At 47.2% G+C, this 13,643-nt stretch overlaps 1 protein-coding gene across 2 annotated transcripts in view; it reads left to right on the top strand.

Moving 5' to 3' along the window:
* ecel1 (endothelin converting enzyme-like 1) overlaps window positions 1–13,643 on the top strand; it is a 169,259-nt gene that overhangs the window by 88,757 nt on the left and 66,859 nt on the right. For both annotated transcript variants that reach the window (XM_084335646.1, XM_084335647.1), the window contains exon 12: window positions 9,122–9,189. In XM_084335646.1, the coding sequence (XP_084191772.1) occupies window positions 9,122–9,189 (68 nt within the window). The remainder of the gene's footprint in view (window positions 1–9,121; window positions 9,190–13,643) is intronic.

Raw genomic sequence — 13,643 nt, forward strand, 5'->3', positions numbered from 1 at the left:
GGCTCGAGTGATGTCTTCACGGGCTTGTGTAGATCCCCCAGCAGCGGGGTGTAGACGGTTCTCTGCTCCAGCAGCTTGGTGAAGAATGAAGAATAATAATAGTACTCCTGCCCGAAAGTGGCTCTGCAATCACCGGGGTAAATCCTCCGGTTGGTCCGTGGTTCACAGTTGAACTTGACGTTACTATCCTTATTAGCACGCGGCAATAAGTGCTCTATGTAGACGCACAATTACCCACTTCACGTGGTCTTTGACTCGTAATGAAGGCTTTTACTAGTAAGGAGCGAACGATACGTTAAACAAACGTAGTAGGATAAACACGACTCTATTTGAGGCAATACGAGCCCTGCTGTACCGCACGTTGCGTAGTGGGTAAGGCTTTACTTGGTAACTGAACCAGACTGAACTGAAGGCGAACTGAAAAGGAAGTTCTGTATTCGCTGGTCATATTTATACGTACGGTGGACAAATAGTGCCGCTCTGCTTTCGGTAGCCGTATTCATGGGCAGAAGCGGGCATGTTAAGACAAGTCATGTCGGTAGCTTTCAAGTCAGCTCTAGGGGGTAAGTCACTGGCGCCTAGGGGATCGCTTCCAATAGGAGAACGAATATTATGGTCTGTCCTGTACCAGGTAAAGGGATATTCCGTGTATATGTACAAAGAATATACAAGGGATATCAAACGATATACAAATATTATACATGGGATCTCAGGCAATAAATATATATATTCGGTTTAATCTGACCCTTTGTAACAGCCGCCCCCTAATTAGTCCCACCTAATTAGCTAAACAGAGACAGATTAACCGCACTGTCCACTACTCAATGTCCGTTGTGAGGGTAGGCAGGTCACAAAGTCAGGGGTCATGGTCGTCATTAAGCGAGTCGGGGAGCCTTGGCGACTCTATCAGCCTCGCCACGGGTCGGTTGTAGATCCGCCCTTGGCCGAGCACTTCTGCCACTCTGACCTTTCCGTCGGCACCAGTGGTCACTTTGCTTACGCGGCCGGCCGGCCACGCAGCTCGGGGTAGTGACTGGTCTATGGTCATGACGACTGGACGGGATGAAGGGGGGCTTAGGAGGGAGCGGGCCTGAGACTGCTTCGATCTGTGCTTGGCTGTGCTTTCTCCTCCTCCGTCTGTTTCTCTTGTTTGCTCTGTACCCCGTCTGAGGAGGGGCCGGTCCCGGCCGCCCCGTCAAGGAGTCGCTTGGGGTGCTGGGTTCGAGGTCAGCCACGTCTGGAGCGCAGCTGAGGGGGGTGGAGTTCCGAACTCCCTCTGGTGCCCACGGTTCTCTCACGGGCCTCTCGCTTAATGTCAATAGCCTCTGCTGTACGGGGGAGAGGCCGGTGTCGCTCGCCTCTGTGTGTAGGCAGCGTGTAGACGTGGGTTGACTGTCAAGTCCGTAGAGGGGGCCCTGGAGCGTCCATCCCAGTCGGGTCTGAACCGCGACTGGGCATCCTTTGGGTCCGACGTGGGCCGCCTCAATTGGGAGAATGAGGTCCGCGTGGTCGGAGCCGATGAGCAGGGTCGGTGTGGCGCCGTCGATAAGCGGTATAGGTAGTTGACGTAGGTGCACATACTTAGCCATCAGCTGTGGGATGGGGTAGGTGTACTGAGACAGGCCTATGTCGTGGCTGGTGAAGACGTTAGTTATACTATACTGCTTCTCGGGCTGGTCCACCGCTGCTATCTTGAAGGAGACCTTTTCACCCTTTATGGTCTTCTGGTCCCTTCTGATGGTGCGTATGGTCATTGTATCTTTGACACCTCGCAGGCCCAACTGGGCTGCTGCGGAAGCGAGGAGGAGAGTCTTTTCAGACCCATCGTCCAGGACGGCGTAGGTGTCCAGGACCTTGTCCTCGTGGCTCAGGAGCACTCTGACCACTTTGAGGAGCACACGGGGGGTCCCGCTATGCTGGTCAATGTGGAGCACTCCTGTTGGTTGGTTGCCTTGGACCTTCTGGTGGGCTCCGCACCGTGCTGCGCGGTAAGCGCAGTAGGTACAGTAGGGAGCAGTAGGTACAGTAGGGAGCGGTCTGGTGGCTCTTCGGTGCTGGTGCCACCGCCTCGGCATGGTACATCACCGCGACGGGCCCACTCTGTTGTCCTGGCTGACGCCTGTTGATGTCATGCAGGACCTCCAAGTGGGTGCCACCGCACCTGCTGCACTTCTTCTTCAAGCGGCACTCAGCTGCTAGGTGGCTGCGCGCGCAGCGGAAGCAGCGGCGGTGGTCCTTGACCCACTGACTCACATCATCCGTGGTCAGCTTCTTGAAATCTTCGCACTGATACAGCCGATGTTCTCCCTCACAGTACTGGCACTCAATCTTCCACTGGTCCTCTTTCGTCGAGGGGGTGTTGTGGTTCTTGTGTGGTACTGATTCGGCTTGGTGCATAACGGTCACCAACCGGCGGTTATCCGTTTGTCCCCGAGGTCCGAGTCTTGGGCTTGGTCCACTCCATACGAACGTGTCGAGTCGTAGGCTACTGACCTCCCTGGCGAGGAACTCAGATAGGTCTAGGAGGGATGCCTCTGGACCGTTGGGGTCGCGGTAGTCTCTCTGCCGCCTGAAGCGCTCTTGTCGGGCGGGAGGGAGCTTCTCTAATATCCTCTCTACGTTGGAGTTAGCGTACAGTTCGTAGATACCCTTTTCCTTTTGGGACCCCAGCATCCCTACCAGGGACTGTACCTTGATAGACAGGTCATCTAGCGCTCTGTTGTCTCTGGCTGGGGGGAGACGGTCAATGTCTCTTATCTCCTGTATCACGTAGTCCCATACGCGTCCATACCGTTGGTCGAGTGCTGCTAGAGCCGCTGTGTATGGGGTAGTAGAGTTGGCATAGGCCAGCGCTATATTGTGCGCTCGGGGCACCTTGAGGTGCTTCAATAGGGTAGCATACTTGTGGCGTTCATCAGCTACATCAACCATCATTGTCTCTAAGCACATCCGTAGCTCTGTGTACTGTGCTCGGTTCTCATGGGTGAAGTCTGGAAACGTCGGTGCGCCAAGGTACGATGCCATGGATGACTGGCACATCGGTGAGCGTTGGGGAAGAGGCCTCCTAGGCGAGTCTCCCCGTGCGTGTCGTCTTGGGCTGGTACTTGGTGGGTACCGAAGGTCGGGTACCCAGGTGCTGTCCCTCGGGGCTGGCGGTGCGTCAAACTCACCCGTGAGTTGAGTCGGGGGTTTGTAGCGCAGGGCCTCGGGGCTGACTTCTGGGCTGTACTGGACCTCCTGGTCCAGAGTACGTTGCTGCTGGTCGGGGCTGTACTGGGCCTCCTGGGCCAGAGTACGTTGCTGCTGGTCGGCTTGACATTCCTCCTCTTCCTCCTCCTCTTCCTCTGCTAGGACCTGGAGTCTTCTGTTCAGTCTCTCGGCGTGGTCCGATTCTTCCCGGTTGCTGGGTCTCGTATGGACCGGCTGGGAAGGGGGTTCGGAGACGTGGACAGGATCCTCCTGTTGGCGGGGTCCCGGGTCGCTTCGTCGGGTAGGGGAATGTGTCCTAGACCCGTGTCTTGACGATCTCTGAGAGCTCCGTGTGGAGTGAGGGGGTGTCGCCATGGCAACCAGTTTGTCCATCAGCTCCGCCTGCAGCCGGTCGCGCTCTGCCTCGCGCTGGGCATGGGCGGCGTTGCGCGCTGCTTCGCGCTGGGCATTGGCGACGTCGCGCTGCGCATTGGCGCTGGCCTGGGCAGCGTCGCGCTGTGCGTTGGCGGCGTCGCGCTGGGCATGTGCGACGTCGCGCTGTGCATTGGCGGCGGCGTGCTGTGCATCGGCGCGGCTTCTCTCAATGTTCTCTTCTGTCTGGAGGCGTCTGGTCTCCAGTCTTATGCGGTCGTCTTCACTCCTTTGTTGCGCCTGGAAGCGCTCTCGCTCGCCTGCAAAATGTTCGCGCTCGCGCGTCTGTTGCGCTTGAAGTCGATCGCGTTCGGTGGAGGCTGCCAGGGTGGCGATGAGTGCTTGCGCCAGCATCTTGTCCGCCGCGCTGGGGGAAGACGCCGTTCGGGGGGCGATCGGCTCCCGGCAGTACTTGTTGGAGACCCGTTCTCCTGTTGCGTACCGAGGAGATCCATCCCCTGGGTGCGCGTCTCTTCTTGTGGTGGGTCGGGTTCCATCCCGGGAGGGCTTTCTTTATCCTGGAGCGCTCCGGGGACTACCTCGTCGGCGTTGTCGGGGGATAAAGTCGTGTCAGTTCCCTCCTGGTCCCCACCGTGAGCTTGGTCAGTTACATTAGAACCCACTAGGGCCTCTGTTGGCGGGGTAGCCTGGTTGGTAGGGTCGGACATAATTTTACTATCCGCTTTAGTTATTTTATCCGTATCTAATTTCCCTTTAAAGCTAGGTATTGGACTGACAGAGTATGCCTCTAGATAGGGAGGTGGCTGCCGTCTGCGCTGCGGGCGATCTAGCTTAGGAGAACCGTTTGTGGAGTGTTCGTCATCGGCCATGTCAATATTAATATTATATTAATATTACGCTAATTATTCTCCGGCTCGAAGGACAAATTGTAACTGAGGGGTACAATTCCCTGACTGTATTAATCAAGTATTAGTATCATTAAACTACTACCGTCTTATGTACATTACTGGCCAATACCGTACAAAGGTATATGATGCGAACTTCTCCACAATAACACGGTTTCCACACAAATACTCGTTTAGAATATTTATTACATCAAAAGGTATTATTACATTTATCATTTGAATGCACTTGTAAGGCAAAGAATGTGCGTAGGCAAGTCAATACTGAATATTAGGAATTCTCTATTGTACTCTGGGAAGGGGTGTACTACCGGTTGTAAGCCAGCAGGGGGAGGCAATGCTCTATGAAAGTCAAGGGTCCACGGAGGCGATATCACCCCTGTGTCAGCGGGGAAAGGCAGCCTGGTCCCAGGGTGCGCGCCGCAGATGAAGCCGTGGGGTCTCTGCTCCGACAGAGACGGGCTCGAGTGATGTCTTCACGGGCTTGTGTAGATCCCCCAGCAGCGGGGTGTAGACGGTTCTCTGCTCCAGCAGCTTGGTGAAGAATGAAGAATAATAATAGTACTCCTGCCCGAAAGTGGCTCTGCAATCACCGGGGTAAATCCTCCGGTTGGTCCGTGGTTCACAGTTGAACTTGACGTTACTATCCTTATTAGCACGCGGCAATAAGTGCTCTATGTAGACGCACAATTACCCACTTCACGTGGTCTTTGACTCGTAATGAAGGCTTTTACTAGTAAGGAGCGAACGATACGTTAAACAAACGTAGTAGGATAAACACGACTCTATTTGAGGCAATACGAGCCCTGCTGTACCGCACGTTGCGTAGTGGGTAAGGCTTTACTTGGTAACTGAACCAGACTGAACTGAAGGCGAACTGAAAAGGAAGTTCTGTATTCGCTGGTCATATTTATACGTACGGTGGACAAATAGTGCCGCTCTGCTTTCGGTAGCCGTATTCATGGGCAGAAGCGGGCATGTTAAGACAAGTCATGTCGGTAGCTTTCAAGTCAGCTCTAGGGGGTAAGTCACTGGCGCCTAGGGGATCGCTTCCAATAGGAGAACGAATATTATGGTCTGTCCTGTACCAGGTAAAGGGATATTCCGTGTATATGTACAAAGAATATACAAGGGATATCAAACGATATACAAATATTATACATGGGATCTCAGGCAATAAATATATATATTCGGTTTAATCTGACCCTTTGTAACACAAATCTCTTTAATAAATAGATAAATAGAATGTAGTGTCTAAAGTGAGAGTTAAAGTGTGTGCATGTGGATGTGTGTGCAATGAGTGTAGATGGATGGGTTGATGATGTTACACAGAGTCATTGAGCTACAGCTACATAGAGTCATTGAGCGTCCTGATGGCCTGGGGATAGAAGCTCCTTCTGAGTCTCTTTGTACTGGCTATGAAACTCCGGTAGCACTTGCCTGACCGCAGCAGTGCAAAGAGGCTGTTGTTTGGGTGACTATAGTATTTGGTTATTCTCTTAGCCTTGGCCCTGCAACGCTTGGTATAAATGTCCTGGGCCCTCATTTATCAACAATTCTTAGAAAGTGTTCTATGTTTGTACGTAAGCACAGAATTTAGAATTTGTGTACGCACAGAAATATTGGGATTTATCAACCGTGCGTACACGGGTCCTACGCTCCTCTGTGTTGATAAATACCTCTTTGTTCTACCGTCAATGCTCGTGCATGATTATCCATATATGGTCATGAAACACCCCCCATGGTATGTGAAATAATGGACTGACCCGAGCGAACTATGAGAAACTCCACGAGCGAGATTGTTCACGGAACCAAGAAGACACAACCCGTGTTATGGGATAAATAACAGGCTGGCGGACTTGTACATGGTGATGTCAGATATCAAGACTCCCTAAGACCATTGCTGCAATTCTGCCTGGACAGCTCAAAATACTAATAAAGACTGTTCGTTAACCACTGTTTGGCATTAGTGTGTCATTATAACCATGCTGGAATATGAATGCCTTTATTCGTTCTGTTCGATTGGCTACCGGGTATAATATGATTTTTACTAGAGGCATACAATCTATTTTGTTGTCGGTATTAGGTAGCCTATATGAATTACATATAATAACAGCCATAACCTACATTATGCAACAGTAACTTGCGCATATTTAATAACACATGGCACAGCCCTGCGAAGCCCTGCATACAGTAAACCAACTTGATCATTAATCTAGCTGTTGTATCTTTACGATTATGAAAACATTAAATAATATGTATAGGCTATAGGCCGTCGCTTTGCATTAATAGCCTATATTCTCAAATGGCATTTAATGGCTATCCGACTCCTCGCTATCCTCGGACGGACCAGTATACCTTTATATCATATCATATTCATATTCATATCATAGTTTACTCAGCCTACCCAGCATGTAATACGTTCTTTGTTAGAACTCAACTCGTTATTATTTTGCGCATAGATTGCAGAAATACGGGAACGTTTTGATTTATATTAAAGGCTTTGACATTGTAAAACTAAATACGTGGAATTCTGTAAGCAGAATACAAGTCATATCACCCACACGATATATGCTCTGTATCCAGAGCATGTATGCTTTTCATTCATTTAAGACACATTTATTGCAAGTGTTTTGTATACACATAAACTCAACAAATAACCTCTGTTCTCGTTGCAATGCGTTTTTTATTCTTTCTTATAGGAAGGGGGAAGAACACTATATCGTGGGTGTTCATATGACTTGTATTCTGCTTACAGCTTCGGGGTTCCACTTATTACGTTTAACAATGGCAAAGCCTTTTAAATATAATCAAATCGTTCCCGTATTTCTGCAATCTATGCGCAAAATAATAACGAGTTGAGTTACGCGGAGCGCAGTCAGTGCTTATTTCCGCGTTGTAAACATATTCTACCACCGGGCGCCAGCTACGCATGCTCCGAGCTGTGCGTAGATATACGCACAAAGTCAAGCACAAGTTCAAATTGATAAGTCCCACACTTTGCTTAGAAATGATCGTACGCACGGGTTACGCACATATCTGTGCGTACGCAACATTGATAAATGAGAGTGGGAAGCCCACCTCCAATTGTGCGTTTGGCTGATCGGCCACTCTCTGCAGTCTGCTGCGGTCGTGTGCGGTGCTATTCCCAAACCAGGAGGCGATGTCACTGGATACCCGCAGCTCCGCCTAGTTAGCTACAAAGTAATGACTAACTGAAACCTGCTCCACAGTGATTTCAGTTAGTTTCAGTCAGCTTGTACAGACAGGAGCGTGTCCCAGTTGACTACCGACCAACAACATCATTGGTTGATGTGAAACAGGGCTAGGGTTCCAAAATTGTGGACTATCCCTTTAAACCTGTGGCGACGGTGGTCTAGTAATCAGAAGGTTCCCAGTTCGATTCCAGCTCCTCCCGGCAGTGTCCTTGAGCAAGGCTTGGTCATCCCTCCAATTGGCAGTGTTCGCCAGTGGGAAGCTGGTGGGGTATGAGTCCTGGTCATTGCAATAGCGACTCTGACTGGTCGGTTGGAGCGCCTGTTTAACAGCGAGGGGGATCTGAGGGAGATAGTGTGAACCTCCACGTGTGTTACGCTTTCCCAGTGAAACTCCTCGATGTCAGGTGAGCTGGCGACTCGGAGCTGTATCGGAGGAGGCATGTGGTCTTCTACACCCTCCCCAGACCGACAGTAGCCCTGCACAATGACCAGGGGGGAATTGGCATAACGACTAAATCGGGGGGGGGTGGGAGAAAAGGATTTTAATTTACCATTTTTAAAGCTAACCTACAGCCACGGTTCTTCCGGAATGATGGGATCTGGACATTACCAGGATCACACACTGCATACTACACAGTACACAGAAGGAATACACTTATACACAGTATCAATATCTGTAGTCGGTGTGTTCTGTATTTGGCTCGTTTTAAAGGCACGCTGGTCCTGAGCTAGTTCAAAACGGCAACTAAAGAGTTCGATCATAACCGCTGGAATGTCAGGGCGCTCTGTGGCTCACCATGAGCTTCCGATCATAACCGCTGGATTGTCAGGGCGCTCTGTGGCTCATCATGAGCTTTCCATACTTGTTGAGGAGGGGGGTGCTCTCATTGAATCGTCCATCTAAGGTTCCTTCCCTATTCAAGTTTTCCTTCTCTTCTTTGGGGGTTAAACCAGGGGGGGTTGTTCCATTGTGGGCTTTTGAAGCCCATTGAGACATGTAATGTGATTTTGAGCTACACAAATAAATCTCACTTGACTTGACTTAATGTACACTACACTATCCCATACCGTCCATCACAAATGCCATAAAAAATGATATGGGTATTTTCTACGATCACTTCTGTTCAATGTGACAGCTCGTCAAAGCCCATGTCTGAGCACATAATTATTCCTTCTATTGTAGTATATATAAAATTGGTTTATCTAGTTCTATTCAGAGTTGTGAGCAGTAACCATGTCCGTCTCTCTCTCCCCCTCTCCCCCTCTCCCTCTCCCTTTCCCTCTCTCTCTCTCTCTCTCTCTCTCTCTCTCTCTCTCTCTCTCTCTCTCTCTCTCTCTCTCTCTCTCTCTCTCTCTCTCTCTCTCTCTCTCTCTCTCTCTCTCTCTCTCTCTCTCCCTCCTTTCATTGCCTCTCCTTAGGTCTCTGAACTATGGAGGAATAGGAGCTATTATAGGCCATGAGCTGACTCATGGATATGACGACTGGGGTGAGAACAAGTACCTTGTACACGATACCTTGCAGTGAAGCTCACACACTCTGAAGACACTAGTTTGGTGTATGGTGACCCACTGTTGCCCCACAATTAGCTTTGTTTTATGAATTGACCCATTGATACAAAGACTGCAGGTATGTACATTTCATACATATTTGACAGACTGTCAGTTTACATTTCTACTATTTGGAATCATTTGGAGTAAACCAAGTTGCTTTTTGAGTTATGGTGGGCTGGACCGAATTGCAAGAAGGGCATTTTCCATGTACAAGTCAAACTCTTCAAGTCATGTATATGTGACAAAAATATATATCGCAGAATAAAATCTTAAATTGGGGCTACAGTCTCTCACTTCCAGATGCAGTCTAACGTGCTGTCCTTTCCTCTGAATGGAGTTGCGTGAATTCAGCAATTGACACAGATAAATGAAAGCAGTTGAACACAGCATTCACACAGCTCCATAATAATTCAATTCCCACTGTTTGCAGTGAGTGTGTTTATGTTGACATTGGAGAATTCCCATCTTTGAATGAGCATGTGTAAAACACTGTGTGCAGTGCACGTACTGTGAGGACCATTTCCATGGTAATATTTGGGATATTCACACTCTCAAAGCGTATGTGTTAAATAACACAGGATGTGTTGTTCTTAAAGGGGCACGTCACCAAAAAACAATGTTGATTTATTTTGTACATAATCTCACATCCAAAAACTCTAAACAGTTTTGTACACATACACACTCTACTCAAAAGATTCATAACAGGTGCAGATTCGTGGACATACAGCATCATAAAACAGGGGAAATAATTTTTACCCTCAAGTTTGGGAAGAGTGTGGAAGAGTGTGAATAAGGGGAAAAATAACAAAACTAAATATGTATAAATGCTTCTTTAACTCTTTGACTGCCACGCTGGCCGCGCATCCTGCGGTCAGTAGGCCAGCTTTTCGTGACTGTTTTCACGTTATTTCATGATCTTTGTGGAGCTATTTGTATATTCTATATTATAGCTATGGGGAAAATGGTATGGCTCATTTGACAGACACTATTTGCAATACAACATGTAAAAAGGCGTTCGTTTCTTACACGCTGAACATTGCCCATTTCCAAAAGAATCCAGCCTTTTTCCATAGATCGCGAGATAGGACGCTTTATGTGCAATAAGCCCGAATCGTTCTGGTTGATTCCCTGAACCCCCAAATACTCCCAAATCAAAGGTATATAACATGTACATATGTACCTTCACAAAATCATCAAGGGGGGCTTATCATGTACTGGCTTACTGTATGACCAGTACAGTAAGCCACTGTGATCGTTACATAAACACGTTTCACGTTTGGTAAAATAGACATAGGGGGTCCTTACCTTAGCCAGAAGGTAATCCAAAAAGAATAATTCCAATGATCCCATCGGCGATCGCGATTACAAGTTTATATTTAATTACACGTGTCTACTGGACACTATAGGTTTTGAGGCGAGCGGATCTGCTTGCGATTGCTTTGGAAGAGCTCCTCCCCCACTGAGCGAGCCTCGATGCCTCAGTACATTCAATGACAATACTGCTGCCTTCCTATCCGAGTTCAAATGGTAGACGATACTGCCATCTGGTGATATTCGGTCGGCATTGCAGTTCCAGCGTATGTGGCTGTGCCAAAGTGATTCAGAGCGTTCCGGGCGAGTCTGTAGAGCGTGGATCAAAGGAAAAATATCAAACGATCTAATAACGAGTATACTCGTTGTTGGCGTTCAACGCATGGCGCCCAATAAGGAGTATACTCGAGTATACTCGTTATTGGCGGGATTGAGTCCAGGGATTGATAGCAATCAACAAACAAACATGTTTCAGCACTCTGGCTTTCGTCACTGTCAATGGAAACACCAATGAAGGGTTGAAGCATGTTCATTTCAGGCTCACTTTTCTTTGTCGAGCGAATGGATTGATTGAATTGATTGATTGAAAACTTTATTAACAGATTGCAGAATGGGTACAATACAGTACAGCTCAATACACACAATTGTTAAGGGGATGCAGACCAGAGAAAGACTTTCGTCTTGTTTACATCAGAGTCCCCCATTTTCAATTCATCAGGACATATATGACATACATGACATACAGATAGTCAGTACTGCTACATCTATACATTTATGACATACCAGATTTGCAAATACAGTACTGTTTGTGATACAGAAGGAATCAGGAAAAGGGAGTATATACATTTGACGTAGAAACTGTACATTGGAGGAGGTTGGGTGGGGGGGGTTGGGTACACTGGGATATTGACAACCATACTGGGTAATCTACATTGGAGGTGGTTGGGGGGGGGGGCACACTGGAGCGGTCACACTGGAGCACACTGGAGCGGTTAAAATGATCAGATTGAGAAGCATCAAACGCTCCCGATGCATGATGTGTGGTGGATTATGTTGGCGACACGATCGACACCAATACTGGGACTCGCAATCAGATAATTGGAATATTCTTTTTGGGGTACATCCTAGGGGTGGACGGTATAAACGGTATACGGTATAAACGGTATGAATTTGCTCTACGGTATGGATTTTGCCTATACCGTGTAACCGGTAGTGCAGCTCTAAAATAGCAATGACGTCATGTAACCACAGCGCGACTATTTCACTCGCATTTGCCCCTAAAAATAGATAGAATTAGTCATAGATAATAGATATGTGCGAACTGGAAAAAGTTATTTAGGAGGCTTCGCGCAGTGGGCGTGCCAGCCCCTCCCGCACGCATGTAAACACGGATCTAGTAGTCTAGTGGGACGGGACACGGGAGCTCAGCTGTCGGCGGCGTCTCCCTGAGCTAACGTTAGCTTAGCTACCGTTACAAAATGACCCAGTCAACTATTCACTTTTAGTTTAATACATGATGAGGCATTGTCTAACCGAACGGTATCTAGTCGGCCAGCTACCGATAGCTCCTGACATCAACAAACGCTCCATCAAGTCTAGTAGAGAGTAGACGTGTATGATAGCTCCGTTAGCCGTTAGCTCACGTTAACGCAAATTAGTTCACCGTTCAAAACGAAATGTCCCATTGAACTAAATAATTCACTGAGGCGTTGTATTAACGTTATATATCCGGCTAGCAGTAGCTACAGATAGCTCCTGATATCAATGTCTTATAACACTGATTCGATGCGTATTCGAGCTGAGGGCTTGTGAATGTGATTTAACGTTATACCAATACTAGGGCCCAGCTGCAGCGCCGGTGAATCCTGGCCGTAGCTCGAGGCTACTCGAGTATAGGTCCAGCTGCAGCTCAGGAGAATCCTGGCCGTAGCTGGAGGCTACTAATGTACACACAGACAGTGGAGCTTGTTGCGTGGTGGCGATGTCTCGCAGATAATACAAGTACAAGTCTAATTATATAATATATATATTTTATATAAAAAAAAAAAAAAATTATATAAAAAAAAAAAAAAAAAATTATCAAAAACGATGATACCGTGATATATACCGTTACCGTCTATGCTTCAAATTATACCGTGATATAAATTTTAGACCATACCGTCCACCCCTAGTACATCCTAGTGAAGGTAAGGGCTATATGATGTCAATCCTGCGTTGATCCAACCATGTCTTCACCCTGATCGCAACATGTGTGTGTAACGTTACTCCACAACGTATGCCATTGGTGACGATCAAAGCATCAAAAAATGAACCGCCCCCCCCCCTTTCATGCATTCATGGTGAAACATAATACCTATGATATAGATCTGATTTGGGAATAGTAGTAGCGTGTACAGGCAAGAAACGGCAACGTTTATAGTAGAATTGACGTATAAGGCTGTTACTCATCCTTTTCGGGAATTACGCCAGACCACGCTATAACTATACTTATATTCACCACGGTATAACACGGGAACGTATGGATGAAAAAATTTATTATTTTTCACATATTGAACAATAGATAGGTGATGTCAAATGGGCCATAGTATTGTATCCATAGCTATAATATAGAATATAGTTATAGCTCTACAAACAAGGTGACGCACTCCTATCTTTTAAAGCGTGACATTGCTACGACGGGCCCCGTCTAATAGCTGGCAGTCAATGAGAAGCATTTATACATATTTAGTTTAGTAATTTGTCCCATTTTTTATGCTGGATATTTTTTTTACAAGCAGGGATATATTTGGATATGAAGATGTATTCCAGTACACCTTATCCTGAATAAGATCATAAAGGTGCTATAGATGAAAACGTTATGTTATATATATATTAGTGCTGTCAGGCGATTAAAATTTTTAATCTAATTAATTACAGGTTTTGTAATTAATTAATCTAATTAATCGCATTTTAATCGCATATTTATATTTCATATTCATATAAATATTTAAAATTCAAGGACATTACATTATTGTGGCAGGTGACTGATCAATTAAATACACCAAGAAGAATGCTTTAGAAATCAATTTTATTAAATAAA

The sequence above is a fragment of the Notolepis coatsorum genome (genome assembly GCF_963971535.1).
Source record: "Notolepis coatsorum genome assembly, chromosome: 1".
Lineage (NCBI taxonomy): Eukaryota > Metazoa > Chordata > Actinopteri > Aulopiformes > Paralepididae > Notolepis > Notolepis coatsorum.